Below are 25,941 nucleotides of genomic sequence, written 5' to 3'. Positions count from 1 at the left end.
AAGAGTCGTGATTTAAATTTTAAGTCTTATGGTTTAAATTTTAAAGGGTCGTGATTTAAATTTTAAAGATTTGTGATTTAAATTTTAAAGAGTTGTGATTTATATTTTAAAGGATGATGATTTATATTTTATATGGTCGTGGTTTAGATTTTAAGCCTTTCAGTTTAAATATTAAAGAGTCGTGATTTAAATTTTAAAGATTCGTGATTTAAATCTTAAAGAATCGTGATTTAAATATTAAGTCTTATGATTTAAATTTTAAGCATTGTGTTTTATATTTTAAGTTTTGTGGTTTACATATTGAAGGGCTGTGATTTATATTTTAAGCATTGAGAAGAAACTTTTAAGGGATCGTAGTTTAGATTTTATGTGTTGTGGTTTAAAATTTAAGCCTTATGATGATTGATATTTTAAGCCTTGTGGTTTAAATTTTAAAGAGCCGTGGTTTAAATTTTAAAGACTGGTGGTTTAAATTATAAAGAGTCATGATTTAGATTTTAAAGAATCATTGTTTAAATTTTATATGGTCATGGTTTAGATTTTAAGTCTTGTGGTTTAAATTATATAGAGTCGTGATTTAAATTTTAAGCCTTGTAGTTTAAATTTTAAAGACTCGTGGTTTAAATTTTAAAGAGACGTGGTTTAAATTTTAAAGAGACGTGATTTAGATTTTAAAGGATCATAGTTTAAATTATATATGGTCGTAGTTTAGATTTTCAGCCTAGTGGTTTAACTTTTAAGCGTTGTGGTTTAAATTTTAAAGAGTCATGATTTAAATTTTAAGCCTTATGGTTTAACTTTTATGCCTTGTGGTTTAAATTTTAAAGAGTCGTGGTTTAAATTTTAAGCCTTGTGGTTTAAGTTTTAAAAAGTCGTGGTTTAAATTTTAAGTCTTATGATTTAAATTTTAAAGAGTTGTGATTTAAATTTTAAAGATTCGCGATTAAAATTTTAAAGAGTCGTGATTTAGATTTTAAGGGATAATGATTTATATTTTATATGATCGTGGTTTAGATTTTAAGCCTTGTAGTTTGAATTTTAAGTCTTGTAGTTTAAATTTTAAAGAGTCATGATTTAATATTTAAAGATTCGTGATTTCAAATTTAAAAAGTCGTGATTTAGATTTTAAATGATAATGATTTATATTTGATATGGTCGTGGTTTAGATTTTAAGCATTGTGATTTAAATTTTAAGTCTTATAGTTTAGATTTTAAACCTTATAATTTAAATTTTAAAAAGTCGTGGTTTAAATTTTAAGTCTTGTAGTTTATATATTAAGTCTAGTGATTTAAATTTTAAAGAATCATCGTGTATATTTTATATGGTTGTGGTTTAAATTTTAAGCCTTGTGGTTTAAATTTTTAGTCTTATGATTTAAATTTTAAAGGATCGTGATTTAAATTTTAAAGAGTCGTGATTTAAATTTTAAAGAGTCGTGATTTAGATTTTAAAGGACGGTGATTTATATTTTATATGGTCGTGGTTTAGATTTTAAGCTTTTCGGTTTAAATTTTAAAGAGTCGTGATTTAAATTTTAAAGAGTTGTGATTTAATTTTTAAGCCTTATGGTTTAAATTTTAAGCATTGTGTTTTATATTTTAAGTTTTGTGGTTTACATATTGAAGAGTTGTGGTTTAGATTTTAAGCCTTGAGAATAAACTTTTAAAGGATCATAGTTTAGATTTTATGCGTTGAGGTTTATATTTTAAAGGATTGTGGTTTAAATTTTAAAGAGTTGTGATTTAGATTTTAAGCCTTGATGTTTACATTTTGAAGAATAATTTTTCATAGATTGAATATAATCCTATAAATATAGTTGTCACACATATATATATATGACTGTTATCCCTCAAAATTCAAGAGATGACAACCCCTGTACCATTTTTGTACCAAACCACGATCCCCAGTCTTGCTGAGCATGTAACAACCCCTGGGTACTATAAATAAAGGACCTAAGACTTCATTTAAGGGGGATGGTTTTGGGATGGTATTTTGGAGAGACTTTTGGATCGATCATTTGGATTAACTTCTGGGCAAATTTGTGACGAGTGAACTCTTCAGTTCATCTTTGTAATTGTCAATTGAGTGATTCAATACTAAATACTAAGTGTGGATTATGTTATTAATATTAATCAAAATAGGTCTGCACCACTATAAATTTCTGTGTGTTTTATTTAATATATTTGTACTCTATTGTATATTTACATTTATATCGTTCAAAAGGTGTCGTATATTGTACATACGACTGTTGACCAATTTCATACGTCAACATTTTGGTGCTTTTATTGAGAGTACGAAATCAAAAAACACACTTTCATCAGTTTTACAATGTCTCCAAAATCCAGTCAGACGAAGAAGACGGCTCCCAGGGATTCCACCACTCAGGTTCCCGTCGATCCCGTTAACAAACCTCAGGTGGAGGTTGGAGATTAACCTAATGTGAAGGATCCATATGACACTCACTAGGAGGAGATGACGCAATTTCTGGTGAGGCAGGATGCCTTTGCTGGAGAAATCACCCTCCAGAGGGCGACTATGGAATGACAGCGGTGGGAGATAGATGAGCAGGTCTAGAGGATGATCTAGAGGAAGCAGGAAGCTGACCGGAGGCACTAGGAGGTTGCTGTGGCCCTGGAGGCGGCTACCCAGTTAGCCCGAGCTAATGCTGAAGCTGCTGCTCAGGTGAAGAGGGAGGCTCAGACCAAAAATAGCAGGGATGTGTGACAGCAGTAACAGGGAGTCTCAAGGGAGGAGTTGAACCCCAAGGACGCTCTCAGAGCCACTTTCCCAGAGACAGGATAAAGAGGTGCAGTCCAAGATTGCCTCCTCCATGACTAAGAAGAATAACACTTCCTCTCGGAGTAAGAGTGTTACCAACCCGAAGGCCCCCTCCCGGGGGGACAGGCAAAATGACACAGGAGAGGAAGGTCAGACATCTGAGAGGTCGAGTTAAGACCGAAACCCCGATTAGGAAAACTCTCGAGGTACCGAGTCAAGACCAAAACCCCAAGCAGGAATCTAGAGTTCCGAAGGCAAATGAGTCCACCACTGGAGCCAGCGGTTGTGGACTTCACGTTGGAAACCATATGTGGGGGGCCCCACATAACAGGCAACAATAACAACGCTCGTGAGCGATATGCAAGGACCCTAAGACATGAGGTAGGGGAGTCTTCCTAGTGCATAGCAGTTGAGGAGTGGTCTCTAAAAAATCTGAAGTATGAAAGTGAAACTCTCACTTTTACAGAGGATGACGCCAGACACGTGAGGTACCCCCACAATGACCCTTTGGTCCTTACCGTTCAAATTGTGCAATGCTCGAGTGAAGAGATGCTTGGTGGATATGGGAAGCTCAATAGATATTATCTACAAATCATCCCTTGAGAAGATGAAGCTCACGGTCAAGGACCTGACACCTTGCTCCCAAGTGATATATGGGATCACAGGAGAATGCCTAGCACTAGCAGGAACTATCAAACTACCGGTCATGGTGGGGATGCCCCTAGGCACGAGACTGTGATGACAGAGCTCCTGGTGGTAGATTTCTCATTGGCTTACAACGTAGTGCTCGGGAGACCCCTTATGATGGCATTACACGCAACAGTGTCTGTCTGGCATCTGTCTTTGAAGTTCCCCATAAGCGCAGAGCAATGATGCGTACAAGGTAACCAATGGGAGGCACGAGAATGCTATAACACGTCGGTGGTCAAAGCAAAAAAAGGACCATGCATAAACAACATGGTGGTTACCTGTTGCGAAAGGAATGAAGGAACTGATGAGGTTGTCAACATGGAAGTTGACATTGAAGGAAACACTCTACTGGAGCCGGGAGCTCCTTTTAACAAAGATTTGTTATTATAATAAGTTTCTCAAAGAGAGGGAAACGACATCGATCCTCGCTTTGGGATTGATGTCATTGGGGTAGGACCAGTCGAAGATCTTGATGAAGTCCTACTAGATGAGGAGGACCCGACTAGAGTAATCAAATTCAGGAAGGAACTAAATGTGGAAATTAAGGCACGGTTGGTAGAATTTTTGAAGAAGAACCAGAACGTCTTTCCCTAGTCACATAAAGACATGGTTGGAATTTCTCCGTCCGTGATAAGCCATGTCCTCAATGTGGACAAAAACTACCCATGGATGCAACAAAAGAGGAGACTACTTGACGAAGACCGACCTCAAGCCCTGAAGGAGGAGGTCGAGCGACTCAAGGAAATTTTTTTTATAAGGGAGGCCTACTACCCAAACTGGGTATTAAAACCCGTGTTGGTCCCCAAACCAAACAGGAAGTGGAGGACATCCGTGGACTTCATAGATCTGAACAAGGTCTGCCCCAAAGACTGCTTCTCACTACCCAGAATAAACCAACTGGTCGATGCAACTGCAGGTCATGAAATACTCTCATCCATAGATGCATGTTCTGAGTATAATCAGATAAGTATGCACCCTCCCGACGAGGAACATACCAGCTTCCAGACAGACAAGGGATTGTATTGTTATAAGGTAATACCATTCGGCTTGAAGAACGCAGGAGCCACCTACCAGCGTTTAGTGAATGGCATGTTCTGAGACTTGATCGACAAAAATATGGAGGTATATGTCGATGTCATGGTCAAGTCTAAAGAAGCTAGAGGGCATGTTCAAAACTTGGAGGAGTGCTTTGCAATAATTAGAAAGTATCGCATGAAGTTAAATTCTCTCAAGTGCTCATTTGGAGTTGGTTCTGGTAAGTTTCTCGTACACAGTCAATTCACGTAGAATCGAGGCTAACCCCGAGAAGATCAAAACATTGATCAACGTGAAGTCACCTACCACAATCAAAGAAGTGCAAAGCTTAACAGGGAGAGTAGCTGCCCTTAGTAGGTTCATATCGAAGTCTATGGACAAGTGTGTCCCCTTCTTTAACTTATTGAGGGGCAGCAAGAAGATCCAATGGACCGAGTAATGCAAGAAAGCTTTCCAAGCCTTGAAGGAGTATCTCGCTCAACCTCCCGTCCTAGCGAAGCCAATAGATGGTGAAGTACTATTCATCTATTTGGCAATCACCGAGCATGAAATTAGCACTGCTTTGGTGAAAGAAGAGAACATGGTACATCACCCTGTGTACTATATCAGTAAAAGGCTAGTAGGTGCGGAGTCTAGGTATTCCCCTCTTGAAAAGTTAGCCTACTGTTTAGTAATCGCCTCTCGGAAGTTGCGTCCATACTTCCAAGCTTACTTGATCCGAGTCCTAACCGATCAACCGCTACGGCAAGTTCTACAGAAACCAGAGGCCTTGGGACGATTACTCAAATGGGCGGTGGAGTTAGGACAGTTTGATATCACTTATCATCCGAGGACGGCGATAAAAGGACAAGCATTGGCAGACTTCATAGCTGAAGGCACCAACCTTGAAGACCCTTCCTACCAATTGGAGAATGGAGATACCGAGAAGGAAGGAGATACTCCAAATAGAAGCTATTTGTTGATGGAGCATCCAATGAACAAAACTCAGGCACATGAATCATACTTATCACTCCAGAGAATCATCGAATCCACTGCGCTCTCAGATTTGGATTCAGTGCTTCAAACAATGAGGCTGAGTACGAGGCATTGCTAGCAGGATTACACTTATCTCAGGATGTGCACGCACAATCCCTGGAGATATTCAGCGATTCCCAACTAGTAGTGTACCAGGTACTGGGGGAGTATCAAGCCAAGGGACTTAGGATGGTGCAATACCTGAACAAGGTGAATGACTTGTTGGCACAATTCAAGAGATACTCGATTACACAAGTCCCAAGGGAGCAGAATGTTAATGTTGATGCCTTAGCCAAGCTTGCCAGTGCCAAAGACGCAGACACTCTGAATGTCGTTCCCGTCGAATACTTGGTGGAAATAAGCATAACCGAGCACCATTTGAGTTAGGAGATACATGGATGACCCCTATTATTAACTATCTCAACCAAGGAGTAGTACCTAGTGATCGGAACAAAGCAAGGAAGTTGGTGAGACAAGCTACACGATATATGATAGTCGAAGGGGTCATGTACCGGCAAGGGTACTCCCTACCACTGCTAAGGTGCGTTACACCAGACTAGCCAAACCTATTAATGATCGAGGTACACGAGGGGTTTTATGGAGATCACGCTGGGGGGCAGAGCCTATCAAAGAAAATCCTAAGGCAAGGATACTTCTGGCCGACGATGAATGAAGACTTGATGGAGTATGTCAGAAGATGCCACAAATGTCAGATGTTCTCCAAGATACCCCGGGCGACACCTAATGAATTAACACAAATGCAAAGCCCTTGGCCCTTTGCTATATGGGGAATCGACCTGGTCGGGAAGCTACCCATGGGAAGGGGAGGAGTCCAATTTGTTGTTCTAGCCATAGACTACTTCACCAAATGGACTGAAGCAGAACCGCTTGCCACCATCACCTCGAAGAAAGTCTTAGAATTTGTGGTGAAGAATATCATATGTCGATTCCACCACAAGAAAAAATGCTTTTAATAACACCGAAAATGTGTTATCAAAACATACCATAACACTTTTTGATGTGTTAAGACCGACTATGTTATCGTAGGTCAGGGTACTTTACATAACACTTTATCATTTTTATACAGATGTGTTATTATACTATCAACGATAACACACTTTCTGTGTTATTTTAATAAATAGATAAGTGTTTAATTATGTTATTTATAGTCGATTATATAACACATTTCAATACTTATAAATTTGTGTTAGTATAACACATTTTTTGTGTTATACTACACTTTAGTATAACACATTATTTGTGTTATATAATGAAGTTTGCATAACACAATTCTTTGCATAAAAAATGTTATTGTAATAGATATTATAACACAATTTTCGTATTATTTTAATATTTAGATAAGCTTAAATTCTCATTATATATTTCATTTTTATAAATCTAATTTATTCTATTATATTTTAATTTTTTTATAATTAAAATTAGCTTTCTAATATATATTAGCATCATCAAATGAACTTGATTTTCAAATAACAAAAAGTAAAAACATTCAACATTGTATTAACAATCCATAAATTAGTTTAAAACATTCAACACTATCATCAACAACAAAATATTCTTTAAGTATTCAAGGAGTCTTAAATATTCAACCTAGTGACAAGTTACTACTTTCAACACAATGTTCTACAGCTGCCTAACACAAAGCCTTCAAAATTAAGTATCATTTTCTACTTCGCTTGTCACATCTGCAAAATAAACAAAGAAATATTTTATTGTTATTATCTAGCATCACAAATTACTTCAAGAAAAATCCTATGGAAATTATATCCAAGAAATGACACCACATACAAAATAATGAATTCACAACTACACCAAAGCAAACAAAGAAACCAAACACTAAATTATAGGACATTGGTTGTTTTTTGAGTATGAAAATGTACCTCTTATAAGAGTTTGGATTTAATATATTTTGGGTTGGTTTTCAGTCAATCCAAGACGAATATGTAAAACCAAACGCAAAATACATTACATCCAAAATTAACTAGAAAAAAAATAAGATCAAAGTAAACAAGATAAAATCCAAAGCCTATATGGAGGTCATTTCAGAAAGCTTAAAAGAATATGGCTATTTTGCAACACTAAAAAAAGAAACTATTTTCACCAATTAATCTTCCTTTAATTTATCAGATTATAAATTGATGTAATCATCCAAAGCACTTGGTTTGCTGAGATAGTTGAGAAACAAAGGCTTATCAACCAACTTAAGCCAGCCTTCATACCACAAAATCACCACTTTTGAGTTGATTACTAAAATCTGCTACTAAAATTAAAAATCATTACAAACTCTATATGATTAAGTATTATTATACTCAGGGTGATGTCCACAAAAACCAGAAGTTTACCATGATGAATCCATGTAGTATAAAGAGCAAAAATTCATCCTCCAGTTATTCTGAAATCATAACCTTTTCTCAACTATCTGTCATATAACCACACAAAAAATAAGCATAATATCCAAAAAAGCCAAAAAAGATCATTTAGATATGAGAATTAACACTAATATAGTTAGTGTTAATTCTCATATCAAGAAAAGCCAAAAAAGATCATTTAGATAGAAGAAGATATGCATCAAGTTGTGTAATTAATAATGAAAGCAATATCGTCATTACTTTACTTCAAGGTTTTACAAAAACTTCAGTTCTTAATTTCTCAGACAAAATGTCCTTTAAAACCTACTTTACAATTACGACTCAAATCAGTCTGATAATCTTCCTCACTCAATACAAATTCGTTAAATTTATACATCTAATGGGCATTATCTGATGGGATACTTTAATCCCTTTGTGTGTGGCCCATTCAACCCAGTACTATGAAAATTGAAATAAAAGTTTATTATCTTGTCAATTGTCACTCTCTCTCTCTTTGTTCCATTTTTATTTCTCTCTTTTCAAAATATTAGCATAAGGGAACTTATGGGGTTAATCTTATCATGAGTTCATAAATAAGTCTAAAAACAACTCCTTAGTAATTTGCTCAAACTTTCGGCAAACATATATTAGCAAAACTAGCTCACAAGAATAACAGTAACACAGTAAGAAGAATAAAATGTAATAATGCACAAGAATATGAGATTACACCATAAGTCTTTATTAAGCATCAACAATTTGAGATTACAACCCTATACACAGTTGAGAAGAACTAGCACACTCAAATTATAACAATTCACACATTGTTGATGCTTCTCAAACTACAGTAAGATTTTCTGTTGTCTTTCCAAAACCCAAAGATCCTACTGTAGTTTCCACTGTCTTTTTACAGATTGAAACTTAGAATCAATGATCTGGGTTTTGGAAAGACAACAGAAATCTTCAGGATTACATTGACTAATACCATTTAAATTATGAAAAGAACAGCTAGGGTGTTCAGTTTTCTTTCCGAAATTTGAGACAGCTCCCAAACTCTTTTCACACTAGAATTTTATCCATGCAAAACTCATTCTACATCAATTAGTTGTACTAATAACTCTAACAATATCATGAGAATCCTAAAATTGATATATGTAAATGAGAAAAGCAATTGCATGCATATCATATATATAGAAAGTAAGGATCCTTTGGCATTGTCTGAGAAAATAATTGTGAACCCTACTTTCAATGACTTTCTTATTTCCTTCCAAGAATCTCAATTGTGTCTATCTACTGTAGTAGAAACTAGAGCTTATGCACTACAATATATATCAATGCCATATTAGAGCAATATACATTTAGAAACTTTTTTTATAATTTTTTATATGAACTATTTAGACAAACAAAACAAGTAGATATGATTCAAGACACCACCTAAACTAATTTTGTACATGTCAAATGCAAAACAGATAACCAAATTTCACATATATTATAGAAACATTTAAATCTCTTGTGAAAATTAGTTAGAGAAATGATGTCCAACAACAATAATGTATGAGTTATATTCTTTGGCAATCACTTGTATTGGCAGTCTATGCACATAGATAAAGCATTAAACTAGTTGTGACTACAAGAGCCCCACGTGGGACACTACAAGAACAACAAAGTTAATATCCCAATGAAAAAGGATTCACAAGACAAAAACAAAGAAAAGAAAAAAAAAGAAAAAGAATCATTTAATCATTAGCTAAGCAAAAAGTCTATTGTTCCATTAGAAGCAAAAACATACATGAACTTAATGAGACAACTAAAGCTAGAACCCAATAGGATTAATTTGTCCCCTGTTTTAGACTACTATAGTTCACATAGAATCATTACTCAACATCATGCAAAAATACGTAGGTCAAAATTTGTTTATTATATAAACACATCATTATTGAGATTTATTGTAGAAAACGTTGAACAAACATATATATAGATATATAAAGGCATTCAATGATAAATAAGCAATCTTAATAAACAATATCTTGCTCCTAAAACACAGAATATATATTATTTATAATTATGCCAAGCACTAACATTTCTAACTCCAGAAATAAAAAAAAAAGAGCTATTATTATTAGCCAATAGTCCAACATCACTAAATAATTGTGCCATACAGCTATGGAGCTTTTTGAGTAGCTTGAAAAAACTAAAGGCAATGAATGAATAAATATTTTATTACTCTACAAAGAAAAATATTATACTAAAATTTTATTACTCGACAACATGAAAATTGGTCTCTAGCCATAAGAACAAGAATGAGGCCAAAAATTTTCTTCTATTTTTTTCTTCATTTAGTTTTAAATGTTGGTCAAAGTTATGCAGAACAAACTCATTAATCTCAACCAACAACAAATAATAAGTCTATAAAATGAAGAGAGAAACAGAGAAAAAAAATATCCAATCCAGAACTTAAAATAAAAAAACTCATGAACCATAATGTGGGGCAATCACCTGTTTCACATTCTTTGGTGCACACATTTGAGATGCTTGAAATAGAAGAAGCATGTATAATTGTAACATATTAAATATGGTGAAATATAAGAAGCATGTATAATTGGAAAATATTAAATATGGGGAAAAATAATAAGAAAATGATTAAATGAAGACATCCTTTTAACTTGTTCACTCTCCTATATTTGGAATAAAACTAGTGGGGAAATAAGATAATAACATACAAGCTGCTATTTCTAGAAATGATATAGGTATCTTGACAACGTAGAGATTGTAAAAATGCATAAACATAACATTAAGATAAAGTGCGCCACACACACTAGAAACAGAAAAAATCAATTTTGTATGAAAGAATTTTTCTATTAGGTTCTCATTGAGATCAAAAGTAGAGTAACAAGAGTGCTTCCACGATCTAAAGATGTAGATTCATTCACCCCAGTTCCCTTTTATAATTTTGGTTTTATTTTTTTTAAAGAGAGAGAAATATGGTAGACTATTATTTTACTTACTAATAGATATCAGTAAACAATGTTTCCAAGTGTTCAAGAGAATTGGAACCCTCCCTCCCTAAATTTGAAGCTCACAAACTTACTAATATAAAATGCCTAACTCTGCCACACTAACACAGTCAATTGCCACTCAAATATTTTCAAAACAAACTAAAGCAGATAAAATATGCCCAAAAAAGCATCATTAATTCTACAAAAAAGGGAAAATGAGAAATCAGAGGAGAGAAGGAGAGGAGGACAATGACTACAGTTTTTTTCCCTAGGTCCAAAGAGTTGGAGAAGAAGATAATCTAATTCAGAGTAATAGACTTCTCTTAATAATAAACCATTGATTGAAGGAAAATAAATGATAAATGCCGTATGAAAATAATGATAAAGATTTAAAGATGCAATCAAAGTCTCTTCATATTCTTGGAGCTTCACAATTTCTATTTTCACAATAGGCTTTGAGTAATGAGTAAGTCACAACACGATATAGATAATAAAAAAAAAATTACTTCATAACCTGATCAAGATACAAGTGGAATTAACTAAAAGATGAGTATTGTCCTTGGGACAGAATATGGCTCTTGATTAAGGGAATTCTGGTGCAACGACTCAAGAAAATATGAGCTAAATATTAAGCTAACTAAATGCAATGCTACAGAGCACACACCACCAAAAATAAATAAAGGAACAAAACAGCAATAGCAAAATCAACCAGCAATAGCAACATCAAATGTCAAAATAAAGTTACATATTGTATTGTACTAAGATAAATACACTTTAATAATAAAAAAATAGAAAAAAAAGTATTAAGAATGCTTACGTGTCCAAGAATAAATCTGCTAAAGCACTGCGCTTGATATGTTCACCCTTCATGGCAACATCTGTGAAAATAATCTGATCTGGTTGTACACCTCTTTGAACAGCATCTGGAACACCAATAGTTTATCAGTTACTGATTTATCTTTCCTTTGTAAGATAAATACCCATTACTACATTATGAAATATAAATAACAAAGAAGAATTCAAATATTATGCATGTAAATGATTTATCTTGAGAAATGGTAAAATGGCAGTACAATTGCAGAGTCTCGACTCGCCAGCAGCAGGAAATCTGAGAAGCCAAAGTGCACTATTTGGTACTCGCTTAAGGATGTTGCACCTGCATTTATCGACACATGAATCAGTATAGTCATTGTTGTGATTCAATCAATTCAAAGTTATGCAAATATAAACACTCGACTAACCATGTATTGAAAATATCAGGATCCATCTTGTATAGCTGGTTAAAACAAGCAAATATAAATTTGTCCTCAGGTAACCCATAGCTAGATCTCTTGGGTTAGCAGTTTGGGTCTAACACATCACAATTTTTCTGCAAGAGAAGCATGAAGTAGTGTTGTCACATGAAAAGAAAAACTACTTTGACTAGTACTAGACAGCAGCAGCAATAATGTGAAACAGAATTCTAAAGCTATGAACTAAGAATGAAATTACAGTTAGGTAAAGGAAATACCTTCATATCGTCCAAGGCCTTGCAATGATTTTGCTTTGAGAAGAACAGCTTCAAGGAGCAGACTAACAGCGTGCATGGAGATAGGTGGGACAGAATCACTCTGTGAACGGCGTCTATTTTGTTCACATTTCTAGAAATGGATCCTTTCATCCTAGGAGTCACTGCAGCAATGTCTATTCCTTCAAATACATGAAGTGCAGCTTCTACGTTACCCTTTTGATACTCAAGTCTTCCTAGTAGAGCTCTTGCTTCCTATAAACCATGAAACCAAAATAAATCATCATCCAAACTGATTTGCCAAAATAAATAAGTCTAAAACAACTCCTTAGTAATTTGCCTCAACTTTATGACATTGTAAATTGTACCATCCCAAGACTAAAAAAACTCAAAAACAGTAATGCTATTTTTGTAACAATATACCAATATTTTAATCAAACTGATTTCTTGACTCTTCCTTTCGATAGAAAATTATACACAGGAACAATGTTAGAACAAACAATCTTTAAACTTTCCTAGTTTTGCTATCTCTGTAATGACTAAAAGGAAAGCAAAGCTCTTAAAAAATATCCCTCAGAATATGAGCCATGAAAATGGCTACTACTAGTTCTATAAAGCTATAATCAAAATCAAATCATGCATTGGCATGATGGCACTACTAGAATCAGAGTCAATTTTTTAAGGAACAGAGTATGATATGGTTTCTTTGTAGGGAAAAATTAAATATTTAACTTTTCTCTGGGCTTCATTGGTGAAAAAAAATAAGGATCTCCCATTACTTCTTTTTATAGGAATCAAAAACAAATTTGAATGATTTTTACCAAATGATTAGAAGAGCTGAATCCAGAGAAACCAACCACCATATTAAAATTATCAAATACGAACCTAGAATGAAATACTCTATAGAATACAAATGTCAGAATCAATATCACATATCTTCTTCAATTTGTGTACAACCAAGAAAAAACTCAGCCAACTTCAATTAGAGAGAACAAGGAGAAAGAGTACATAGAAACAAATAATGCATTCCACTATGGGAGAAAAAAAAAGTTAAATTCACTGTTTCTAAGAAATTGCATACACCGCTTGAGGGTTGACTTACATGATGAAATATGTAGCACAAGCATTCTAGAATGAATCTGACATTGGCTGCTTCACCCCATATCAGAAAGTACAAGGAAACAAATAGTATTTTCTTTTCCTTGACAATAACTTCAGAACTGAATATCATCAAAATATTTTACAAGTGTCAATCACCTTAATCCAAATAAAAATATAACATAAAGTTGAGTAGCATCATATGAATAATATAGAAAAAAAAATTGAGATGCATACTTGTTCCAAACAGGCTGAATGCACAAGTAGTTGCACCACTTTATATAATTATCAAGGGACTTTAGGAATACATTTTGCATTGCAGCTTCATCCAATTCCAAAAGCAAAATCAAGAAACATATTGGTATAAAAACATATAATGAATTTCAGAGCTCAATGATAATTAAAGGAATCAATGAAATTAATATCCAAACATATTCAATTAATAAAAAAAACTGTCACATACATGTTTTTGATATACTCCATTGAATATACCTCTTCTAACATTATAAAGGCTAGAATTTTATTTATACATTGTAAAAACCTTATAAAATAAATAATTCTCATGCGTTGGTTCGGCCCAACAGGTAACTAAAACTCAGGGCCTGTTACCAAGCCAGGCTTTGGGTTTCTAGGCTTAAAAGGCGGCACAGCTCTTCGACCCTGTTATTTAGTACATTTTTTGCTTGAATTGGACAAGTTCTTCAGGCTGGGCCAAAATTTGAGCACCCTATAAGATGTACCACAACTTTATTACACTATGTTTGTAACGACCCAAATTCACTAATAAGGCTTAAGGGCCTTGATTAGTGTGCCTGGAGGGCATAATGGGAATTATGTGTGGCTTTAATGATTAAGATGTATGATTATGATTTTAAGTATGCTATATGACTATGTGTATTATGTTATGTGATAATTATGCTAGGTGAATTATACCACGTGGGTGTGGTGATACCAATGTGATGCACGTGCCGAGACGGTCCTAGAAAAGTTAGATAATGGTAACTGGTGATTTGGTAACTTATGTAACTGTTAGTAACCATAGAGAGTAACGGGTTTTGTTGGAAAAGTGGTATAATTGTAAAGCTAGTAAAAGGACTTGAGGTTTAGTTAGGAAAGGATATTAGTGGAGGGCTAAGGTAGTCTTTTGGCAGTGGATAGATGGGTTTCAGCTGAAGGAAAATATAATTACGTATAACACTTAGGAAGTTGGTTTATGCTGAAAATTGGAGGAAAATCTAGAAGAAAGGAGAAGAAGAGGGAAGCTGAAGTTGGGAGACCTAAGAGGAGAATTTTGATGATTCAAGGAAATTAAGCTAAGCCTAGGCCAAGATTACTCAGAGGTAAGGGTCTATCTATGATTTGTTTAAGTCTTAAGTCTGGTTTTTGGAGGATAAGCATGAATTGAAGCAAGTTTGTGGCTTGTTTTGCATGAAAACTCAGCTGGTTTGTCTAGGAGAAATTCAGTTCAAAGCTTGGATTGGAGGAAGCTCAAGTTGAATATCTGATTGAGGTAAGGGTATTAAACATGTTTGCAATCTCGTAGCTGTTATGATTTAAGGATTTAGAGGTCTGGTTTGTGCTTTTCTCCAGTTTTGGTTTAAGTGTTGAAATCTGAAACTTAAGTGTGAATTCTGAGAATAGTTGTGTGATTGAGTTAGATTATGATGTTTATAGGTTGTGGTATGATCTTTTCGGGGTTTTGAGTTGGTTTTGGTGCTTAGGTAGGAGTTTGGGGTGATTTGGAATGATTTGGGTTCGGGAAAAACGCAGGGGAAAAACCCAGGTTTCTGGGCTCGCGAAGGAGCGCCGCGGCGCGAGGCTGTTTCTGGGCAGGGCAAGTTCTCTGACTTGCTGGGCGCCGCGGCTCTAACTTGCTGGGCACCGCGGCCCTACAGGGCTACGCTGCGGCGCTAGGCCAATTTCAGGACATGAGATTTTGCAATTTTGAGCCTTTGCTCCGGGGGTTCGGGGGATATCTTCGGTGCATTGTTTTAGGGATTTAGGGGTTCTGAGAGTGTGGGATTGATTCCGGGAAGTAGTTTTGAATTGATTAGTGACAAGGATGTTTCATTTGTGTTGTGACTAGGTCTTTGGAGAAGCTCGGGGTAGAGGACCGTGCTCGCGGCCTCGTGGCATCGGAAACTAGTAAATTGAAAGGTAAGAAAACTGCACCCGGTTGTATGATTGAGATGGGACTAAGTGCTTCCGGGAATGGTGTCGTGTCAATGTTGGTATCACGCCATGGGACATGTAAAAGCGGTCTAAGGGTACCGTGCATGGTTTTAGCGCACAGGGCGCGAATTGGCCACTGGGAGCCAAGAATAACGGGATAACAGAGGGAGCAGCCTGAGGGCGCTAGCCCTGGTTATCGTTTGTGAATTGTGTATATTATGAATTGAAATGCCTAGTATGTGGATTACTTGATTATACTGACTGATGATATGGTAGAGACTATGTAATGCAATGTGGGATTTTGACTTGTTTGCTAATTGTTCATGCTCTGTTGTTATTGTGTTTTCTTGTTGGGCCTTGGCTCACGAGTGCTACGTGGTGCAGGTAAAGGCAAGGGCAAGCTGGACCAAGCCTGAGGTGGAGAGCTCCAAAGTGAAATGTACATAGCCAGCGGTTCGACCGCCACGATCGAGAAGTGGACCAGGACAGGGATCACCTAACTGCTTATTTTGCCTTAGTATGGCCGGTTGTTGTACATGAGCTTTGTGTCTTTTGTAAATGGTCTTTAAACTCACTATTTTTGGGATCCCATGTAACAGATAATACTTCTTAATGAAAATGTGGCTTTTGAGACCAAAACACTTTTAACCCTAGTTCCTTTATAGTTTCGATAACACAATTTTTATTTAAATGACTTGATTAGCAAGTCTGGCACTTTATAAATACACAGTGTAACAGTCTTGGCTATCCAGGGCGTTACAACTTGGTATCAGAGTGTCCTAGGTTTATGGGTCTTGAAGACTGGCTGGGTATGTACATTCGCTGCGGGAGACAAGCTCAACTCAGGGTTTGGTAATTGTGTATGCGTGATTATGTGCTTAACTGATTTGAGTGAGATATGATTGTTGATATCTGCTTGATGAATAGGGAGCATGAGATACTGATAGGGCCTGGCCCTTGACTATTGCATGATGTTGTTGAGGCGTGCTTATTAGCATTGCTGTGCATGTGGATGAATAACTGGATAAATTTCTATACTTTTATTGCTTGTGAATGCGTGGAGTTTCAGTGATGGATTATGGAAAGATTATTACCCTGTCATCATAGCCTAATTGCCGAGTCGTTGATTGCAGATTGACTTGAATAGTTATGCGTTCAAGGAAATCCACACGACTAGCCGGCAGGTCAGGGGCTAGAGATGATGACCAGGGCCCGACCCCTCCTCCAGTCCCTGAAAACTGGCAGTAGTTAATGGCAGAAATGCAAGCTAGGCTTCAGAGCCAAGACGAGCAGATCCGAATTCTGCAGCAGGCTCCATCTGGGAGTGTTGCCCCTGTTGTGCCACCGGCACTAGTACTTGTGGTACAGCCAGTTGATGTTGGGAACAAGATGGAACCATTGTATGAGCGGTTCAGGAAGCAACAGCCCCCGACCTTTGAGGGTGGACCAGATCCATTGAAAGCTGAACAGTGGATGACTTTGATCACTACCATTCTGGATTTTATGAGAGTGGAAGGACATGACAGGGTGGACTGTGCCACTTATATGTTGAGGGATGATGCTCGAATCTGGTAGGAGGTGGCATCACAGATTAGAGAGGTGGCTACATTGACTTGGGAAGGGTTTAAGGATTTGTTCAATCAGAAGTATTATAATGTTGCCATCAGGGCAGCGAAAGTGAATGAGTTCGTGGGGCTGGTATAGGGCAGTATGACAGTGACAGAATACGCCTTGAAGTTTGACAGACTTGCGAAGTTCGCACCAGATCTTGTGCCTATTGATGCAGCCAGGCTGGATAGATTTGTTAGAGGGCTGAATGTTATGATAGCCCGAGATGTAAGAATTACCATAGTTCCTGGAGTGACTACTTATGCCCAGGCCGTGGAGAGGGCTTTGACCGCTGAGGAAGCGGAGAATAGGATATGGAGGGATAGTGCAGCTAGAAGGGAGGGTCGCAGGGCGGTGCCTCCACACTCTGGTTCTAGTAGGGGCGGAGGCTCCAGTGATTTGAAAAGAAAGACTCCTGATGCTCCAATCGCTCCTAGGTTTGATAGAGGAGGTCGGGGTACTCAGGGTGGCCGTCAGTGTAACGCCCTACTACCTTAGAGCCGTTACTTAGTGAGTTTAAAAATAGAAATCGTGCTCTTGACTGACTCTAAGTGGTTTCTAAAACCAAAAGTGTGAATAAATCAGAATTTAAGGCTGTACTCTTTGAAAATGTTTAGTTTCATTGAAAACGTTAAGTATCAAACATTTGGGATCCCAAAATAAGGTTTACAAAATATTTACAACTCAAAAATAGATTTACACCAGGTTAACTATCAAAAGAATAGATTAATACAGCCATTTACAAAATGCCCCCAACCAAAGCAGTCGGGCAGGCCGAACATGTACGCGCCGCCCCCACGCTCTCCATACTCATGGCCGGTTGACTGACTCCTTTCTTTTACCTGCCACACGGAGCACCCGTGAGCCGAAGCCCAGCAAGAAAACCCAAATAGTACATAACATATGCAAATAATATAGCTGGCATAATTCACTGATAAATAGGAAAACCATCAGATTAAACAAGCACGGCCATGCCGCCCCAGAGGCCTTACCAAAGCTTGGGGTCTCGGTCCTCACCGTAGGATAACTCATGTATCCCTTGGGTCCCACCCTGGCTATAACATCCCATGTGCTGAGCGTTACTTCCGGCCCCACGGCCGTACCCGGCCTTCGCCGCTCTCGGCCTTAGCCGTTCATTCCATTATAATCACACATATAATGCATTATGAAATAACCATTCAAACATACAATAGTTCATTTAAGATTACACATTTGCACACAATACAATCTAGGGCCGTGCCCTGCAATCACACAGTGGGCCCATGCCCTATTCTCGGGTGTTCCGGTTTTCTTACCTTTAGATTCGGTAGCCTTGATCACCTGACTCCTTGAGCACGATCCTACCCGAGCCCTAGCGCTTACCTAAGCAAAATTCACAAGTCAAAGTCATCACCAACCTCAAGTCCAAAACCTAGCCTCGAGACTAATCCCGAGCCCCCGGGAAGTCCTAGACCCCCAAAACAAAGTGGCGGAAATGAGCCCCGAACCCTAGGTCAAATCCCTTCATAAAAGCCCAAAAATCCCCTCTGTGAACAGTGCAGCGCTACAGTGCTCAAAAGAGGGCGCTGTAGCGCTACAAGCAGAACCACCCCACCAGAAGAGGGGCTAGCGCTACAGCGCCCCCTGACTAGCGCTGTAGCGCTAGTTGCAGCCAGACCAAACCCAAAAACACACATAACCACACCTCACACTCATCCCTAGCATCCCATGAACTCAATCCCAAGCTCAAGCAACCCAAAACTCAAAATCTAACACAATGAACCCAAAAACCAGAAAATTCACTCAAACAACAAGGATAGGGTCTTAGAAATCATACCGTGGGTGGAATTTCGACCTTGAATTGAACCCTAGACCTCCTTGGCTTGCACCTTCACAACCTTGACCTGTTTTCCCCAAAAACCCCATCCATTTAGCTCAAAAACACAATCCAAACCAGTCAAGCCCTAAAACAGAAAATCCCCAAGAACTTACCTCAATTTCTGATGTGATCTTGCTAACCCCTTGCCAATCCTCAAGCCTAGCTTAGGATCCTTGATGCTCAGCCTACCCTAGCTCTCCACTGAGCTTGACTCCAAGAAAATGAAGGAAATTGGTTGGGAGAGCCACAAACCGTTCTTTTGGAGCAAAAACCCTTCAGCTTTCCCTCTCTTCTCTTTTCTCTTCTTTCTTTCTTTTCAGCCTATAACTTTTCTCTACTAAATCCACTAAGTATAAAGCCCTTCTTTAATTTATCTCTTACAAGCCTAATGACCAAAATGCCCTCCCTTGCTAATTCTAAACCTTTATGTCCATAAAGGGGCATTTTAGTCATATTACCCAAATTCCACTAATTCCTCAAGTGTTCCTAATAATTCCCGCTCGCTACCCAATACCTGGTTAATCGTCAAATATACATTCCTCATCATCAAGATTCCAAATTCTCATTAAAACTCCCCAGGCTTAACCCAAGTCGGGTATAGATTCCCGCTTTGACTTTTCCGCTATCCCGCTCACTCTAGGATCGTCTCGAGTCATGGATCACCGATATCAACACAAAACATGCCCAAAATGGCCAGATTACTATTATGCTCTTTTTAAGACAATCAGGTCTACATGCATACTAATTCACATAGTCATGCATCACAAATAATCAAATATTCATATAACGTGCATTAAATCATAATCATGCATTAAACTCATAAAAGTCACACACAGAATCCCATTATGCCCTCCAGGCACACTACTCCAGGCCCTTAAGCCTTAATAGCGAATTTGGGGTCATTACAGTCAGGGAGGCGGTGATTCGTGGAGGACTTATCCAGAGTGCACAAGGTGCAGGAGACGCCATCCGGGCGAATGTCGGGCTAAGGCCTGCTATGTGTGTGGGGTGGTGGGACACCTCAGGAAGGACTGCCCGACAGTGAAGAAGGGAGAGACAGGAAAGGTGGACAGCTTGACTCCAGCTCGAGTGTTCACCCTGGCGCAGACGTAGGCCGAGGCTAGTCCCTCGGTAGTGACAGGTCAGCTTTCTAGTGCTGGCACTCCCTTTACTGTTTTGATTGATTCTGGTGCTACGCATTCATTTGTATCTGATAGGGTGATTGATAGACTGTGTAGGCCTAGAGAGTATAGTGTTTCAGGGTTTGGGACTATATTGCCTACAGGAGAGTTGGTAGTATCTAGGAGGTGGATTAGAGCACTGCCAGTGTTAGTTGATGGTAGGGAGTTATCAGTAGACTTGATTGAGTTGAGTATGATTCTAGGTATGGATTGGCTGGTTAGATATGGAGCTACCATTGGCTGTAGGAAGAAGATGGTAACTTTTGAGCCAGAGGGCGAGGATCCCTTCGTCTTTGTGGGAGCGGTGCATGGACCCCGCGTACCCAGGATATCTACATTGAGAGCCAGAGATTTGCTACAGGGTGGATGTATAGGCTTTTTGGCTAGTGTGGTGGATACCACCAGAGTTTCACCAGTTGGACCGAAGGACACCAGATTAGTTTGTGAGTTCTTGGATGTGTTCCCTGAGGATTTGCCTGGGTTTCCGCCGCGTAGGGAGATTGAGTTTGTTATTGAGTTGGCACCAGGGACAGAACCAGTGTCGAGGGAACCATATAGGATGGCACCGACGGAATTGAAAGAGTTAAAGATACAGCTGCAGGAGCTTCTAGATCTGGGGTTTATCAGACCTAGCTATTCACCATGGGGTGCTCCAGTTTTGTTCGTTAAGAAGAAGGATGGGACTCTGAGAATGTATATTGACTACCGAGAATTGAACAAATTAACAATTAAGAATAAGTATCCCCTACCAAGGATTGATGACTTGTTTGATCAGCTGCAGGGTAAGATGGTGTTCTCAAAGATTGATCTTCGATCTGGTTATCACCAGCTGAGGATCAAGGATGAGGACATACCTAAGATGGCCTTCCGGACGCGGTATGGGCATTATGAGTTCTTGGTCATGTCTTTTGGTTTGACTAATGCACCAGCAGCCATTATGGATTTAATGAACAGGGTGTTCAAGGATTTTCTAGATCAGTTTGTTATAATCTTCATCGACGACATCTTGGTGTATTCCAGTTCAGAGGCAGAGCACGAGTTCCATCTTCGGCAGGTTCTCCAGAGATTGAGGGAGCATCAGTTGTATGCTAAGTTTAAGAAGTGTGAGTTCTGGTTACCTGAAGTGACATTCCTTGGACACATTGTTGGTGCAGATGGGATTAAGGTGGATCCGTCTAAAATAGAGGCAGTTAGGGATTGGCCGAGGCCAAGGAACGCCTCGGAGGTACGGAGCTTTCTGGGATTAGCAGGGTACTATAGGCGGTTTGTAGAGGGCTTCTCGAAGATAGCAGCACCCATGACAGAATTGACAAGAAAGAATTTTAAGTTTATCTGGTCAAACAAGTGTGAAGACAGTTTTCAGGAATTGAAGCGACGACTGATTACAGCGCCAGTGTTGAGTCTGCCTTCGGGGGAAGGGAAGTTTGTTGTTTATTGCGATGCATCGAGGTTGGGTTTAGGTTGTGTGTTGATGCAGAATGAGAAGGTTATAGCTTACGCATCACGACAGCTGAAGGAGTATGAGCAGCGATATCCTACTCATGACTTAGAGTTAGCAGCAGTGGTCTTTGCCTTGAAGATTTGGCGGCATTATCTTTATGGGGAGAAATGCGAGGTATATACTGACCATAAGAGCTTGAAATATTTCTTTACACAGAAGGACCTGAATATGAGACAGAGGCGTTGGCTGGAGTTAGTAAAGGATTATGATTGTGATATTCTTTATCATCCAGGGAAAGCCAATGTGGTGGCTGAGGCATTGAGCCGCAGAGGTCCAGGTCAGTTATATAGTGCTGTTCAGATCTCGAGGGAGTTGGCTGATGAGATGATTAGAGCAGGGATAGAGTTTGTGGTGGGCCGGTTGGCTAATATTACTCTACAGTCGACTCTGCTAGAGCGGATCAGAGAAGGACAGTTGGTAGACACTCAGTTACAAAGGGTTAGAGAGGATGTCTTAGCGGGAATAGCTAAGGACTATTCTACTTCTAAGGTTGGTTTACTTCGGTATCAGGGACGGATTTGTGTTCCAGCTGATGGGGGGATCAGACGAGAGATACTAGATGAGTCTCATACGACGCCGTACTCACTTCATCCGGGTACCACGAAGATGTATCAGGATCTACGGACTTTGTATTGGTGGCCTGGGATGAAGAGGGATGTGGTTGAGTACGTTGCCAGATGTTTGACCTGTCAGCAGGTGAAGGCTGAGCATCAGTGACCGGCAGGGTTGCTTCAGCCATTGGGTATTCCTGAATGGAAATGGGAGGACATTACCATGGACTTTGTGGGAGGTTTACCCAGGACAGTAGGACTTCATGACTCAGTATGGGTGATAGTGGATAGATACACCAAGTCAGCCCATTTTCTTCCAGTAAGGTCGACCTATACTGTGGATCAGTACGTTGAGCTGTACGTGAGGGAGATCGTACGTCTCCATGGGGTTCCTAAGTCTATAGTGTCAGACCGGGATCCTATCTTCACTTCCAAGTTTTGGGGTAGTTTACAGAAAGCTTTGGGAACTCAGTTGAAGTTCAGTACAGCCTTTCATCCTCAGACTGATGGACAATCTGAGAGGACAATCCAGGTGTTGGAGGATATGCTCAGGGCATGTGTGATTGATTTTGAGGGTTCATGGAGTAAGTACCTTCCGTTGATTGAATTCTCATACAACAATAGTTATCAGTCAACGATTGGAGTGGCTCCCTATGAGATGTTATATGGGAGGAAGTGTAGATCACCCATTCATTGGGATGAGTTGGGTGAGAGAAAGTATTTGGGGCCGGATATGGTACAGAAAACAAGTGAGGCCATAGAGAAGATCCGGGCTAGGATGCTCGCGTCTCAGAGTAGGCAGAAAAGCTACGCTGACCCTAAGCGTAGGAACGTGGAGTTCCAGGTTGGGGACCACGTGTTTCTGTGAGTTTCACCGTTGAGGGGTGTGAGGAGGTTTGGAGTGAAGGGTAAGCTGAGCCCTCGGTTTGTTGGACCCTTTGAGATTCCAGAGAGGGTTGGGCAGGTGGCGTATAGGCTGGCCTTGCCACCGTCCTTATCAGGGGTTCATAACGTGTTTCACGTCTCTATGTTGCGGAAGTATGTTTCTGATACTGTACATGTGTTGAGGCATGAGGACTTGGAGCTGCAGGCAGACTTGTCCTATGAGGAAAGACCAGTTCAGATCCTAGATCGGAAGGATAAAGTGTTGCGGAATAAGACAATTCCTCTGGTTAAAGTGCTGTGGAGGAATAGTAAGGTCGAGGAGGCGACCTGGGAGCTTGAGACAGCTATGCAGGATCAGCATTCGGAGTTGTTCAGGTAAATTTCGAGGACGAAATTCTCATTAGGAGGGGATAGTTGTAACGACCCAAATTCACTAATAAGGCTTAAGGGCCTTGATTAGTGTGCCTGGAGGGCATAATGGGAATTATGTGTGGCTTTAATGATTAAGATGTATGATTATGATTTTAAGTATGTTATATGACTATGTGTATTATGTTATGTGATAATTATGCTAGGTGAATTGTACCACGTGGGTGTGGTGATACCAATGTGATGCACGTGCCGAGACGGTCCTAGAAAGTTAGATAATGGTAACTGTGATTTGGTAACTTATGTAACTGTTAGTAACCATAGAGAGTAACGGGTTTTGTTGGAAAAGTGGTAGAATTGTAAAGCTAGTAAAAGGACAAGTATGCCCTTGAGGTTTAGTTAGGAAAGAATATTAGTGGAGGGATAAGGTAGTCTTTTGGCAGTGGATAGATGGGTTTCAGCTGAAGGATAATATAATTACGTATAACACTTAGGAAGTTGGTTTATGCTAAAAATTGGAGGAAAATCTAGAAGAAAGGAGAAGAAGAGGGAAGCTGAAGTTGGGAGACCTAAGAGGAGAATTTTGATGATTCAAGGCAATTAAGCTAAGCCTAGGCCAAGATTACTCAGAGGTAAGGGTCTATCTATGATTTGTTTAAGTCTCAAGTCTGGTTTTTGGAGGATAAGCATGAATTGAAGCAAGTTTGTGGCTTGTTTTGCATGAAAACTCAGCTGGTTTGTCTAACAGAAATTCAGTTCAAAGCTTGGATTGGAGGAAGCTCAAGTTGAATATCTGATTGAGATAAGGGTATTAAACATGTTTGCAATCTCGTAGCTGTTATGATTTAAGGATTTAGAGGTCTGGTTTGTGCTTTTCTCCAGTTTTGGTTTAAGTGTTGAAATCTGAAACTTAAGTGTGAATTCTGAGAATAGTTGTGTGATTGAGTTAGATTATGATGTTTATAGGTTGTGGTATGATCTTTTCGGGGTTTTGAGTTGGTTTTGGGGCTTAGGTAGGAGTTTGGGGTGATTTGGAATGATTTGGGTTCGGGAAAAACGCAGGGGAAAAACCCAGGTTTCTGGGCTCGCGAAGGAGCGCCGCGGCGCGAGGCTGTTTCTGGGCAGGGCAAGTTCTCTGACTTGCGGGGCGCCGCAGCTCTAACTTGCTGGGCGCCGCGGCCCTACAGGGCTGCGCTGCGGCGCTAGGCCAATTTCAGGACATGAGATTTTGCAATTTTGAGCCTTTGCTCCGGGGGTTCGGGGGATATCTTCGGTGCATTGTTTTAGAGATTTGGGGGTTCCGAGAGTGTGGGATTGATTCCGGGAAGTAGTTTTGAATTGATTAGTGACAAGGATGTTTCATTTGTGTTGTGACTAGGTCTTTGGAGAAGCTCGGGGTAGAGGACCGTGCTCGCGGCCTCGTGGCATCGGAAACTAGTAAATTGAAAGGTAAGAAAACTGCACCCGGTTGTATGATTGAGATGGGACTAATTGCTCCCGGGAATGGTGTCGTGTCAATGTTGGTATCACGCCATGGGACATTTAAAAGCGGTCTAAGGGTACCGTGCATGGTTTTAGCGCACAGGGCACGAATTGGCCACTGGGAGCCAAGAATAACGGGATAACAGAGGGAGCAGCCTGAGGGCGCTATCCCTGGTTATCATTTGTGAATTGTGTATATTATGAATTGAAATGCCTAGTATGTGGATTACTTGATTATACTGATTGATGATATGGTAGAGACTATGTAATGCAATGTGGGATTTTGACTTGTTTGCTAATTGTTCATGCTCTGTTGTTATTGTGTTTTCTTGCTGGGCCTTGGCTCACGAGTGCTACGTGGTGCAGGTAAAGGCAAGGGCAAGCTGGACCAAGCCTGAGGTGGAGAGCTCCGAAGTGAAATGTACATAGCCAGCGGTTCGACCGCCACGGTCGAGAAGTGGACCAGGACAGGGATCACCTAACTGCTTATTTTTCCTTAGTATGGCCGGTTGTTGTACATGAACTTTGTGTCTTTTGTAAATGGTCTTTGAACTCACTATTTTTGGGATCCCATGTAACAGATAATACTTCTTAATGAAAATGTGGCTTTTGAGACCAAAACACTTTTAACCCTAGTTCCTTTATAGTTTCGATAACACAATTTTTATTTAAATGACTTGATTAGCAAGTCTGGCACTTTATAAACACACAGTGTAACGGTCTTGGCTATCCAGGGCGTTACAATGTTCTTTAAGGGCGCACTCAATTAATAGCCCCTCTTCCTACATTATTATTATTTCTTAACTAGGCTCTCCGCCTAACTCTACAATATTTGGAGACTACAAAATACAG

At 39.1% G+C, this 25,941-nt stretch overlaps 2 protein-coding genes across 5 annotated transcripts in view; one reads left to right on the top strand and one right to left on the bottom strand.

Annotated features, from left to right (window-relative positions):
* Positions 1 to 25,712, top strand: part of LOC133818577 (DNA repair protein RAD4) — a 65,125-nt gene extending 39,413 nt beyond the window's left edge. The window contains exons 16-17 of one of the 3 annotated variants that reach the window (XR_009885954.1): positions 16,039 to 16,171; positions 25,456 to 25,712. The gene's annotated coding sequence lies outside the window, so the exon portion shown is untranslated. Of the gene's footprint in view, positions 1 to 16,038; positions 20,262 to 25,455 lie in introns of all 3 variants that reach the window. The other 2 variants (XR_009885953.1, XR_009885955.1) reach the window with 2 other exon arrangements.
* LOC133818578 (probable UDP-N-acetylglucosamine--peptide N-acetylglucosaminyltransferase SEC) lies at positions 6,982 to 13,073 on the bottom strand. 2 transcript variants are annotated; one of them, XR_009885957.1, is made up of 5 exons: positions 12,119 to 13,073; positions 11,951 to 12,033; positions 11,695 to 11,800; positions 7,879 to 7,955; positions 6,982 to 7,221 (listed from the first exon to the last, which is right to left on the bottom strand). XR_009885957.1 is itself a non-coding variant. In XM_062251534.1 (4 exons), the coding sequence occupies exons 1-4, from the start codon at positions 12,142 to 12,144 to the stop codon at positions 7,197 to 7,199; spliced, it is 240 nt and encodes a 79-aa protein (XP_062107518.1). In that variant the 5' UTR covers positions 12,145 to 13,062; the 3' UTR covers positions 6,982 to 7,196. The 2 variants fall into 2 exon arrangements, 1 of the variants encoding a protein (XP_062107518.1); XM_062251534.1 differs by lacking the exon at positions 7,879 to 7,955 and having other exon boundaries at positions 12,119 to 13,062.
* Positions 25,713 to 25,941: the final 229 nt, after the last annotated feature.

This window comes from Humulus lupulus, chromosome 2, assembly GCF_963169125.1.
Source record: "Humulus lupulus chromosome 2, drHumLupu1.1, whole genome shotgun sequence".
Lineage (NCBI taxonomy): Eukaryota > Viridiplantae > Streptophyta > Magnoliopsida > Rosales > Cannabaceae > Humulus > Humulus lupulus.
The sequence above is the reverse complement of the archived record's forward strand: the minus strand, read 5'-3'. Positions and strand labels throughout refer to the sequence as shown.

Excerpts from the sequence above, each read along its gene's own strand:
- LOC133818578 (XM_062251534.1), bottom strand. The coding sequence starts at position 12,144 with ATGGATCCTGATATTTTCAATACATG. Across the intron at positions 11,801-11,950 it reads CGAGTCGAGACTCTGCAATT|ATGCTGTTCAAAGAGGTGTA; the intron begins GTACTGCCATTT and ends TTGGTGTTCCAG. Across the intron at positions 7,222-11,694 it reads GCAGATTTATTCTTGGACAC|ATGTGACAAGCGAAGTAGAA; the intron begins GTAAGCATTCTT and ends TTTATTTTGCAG.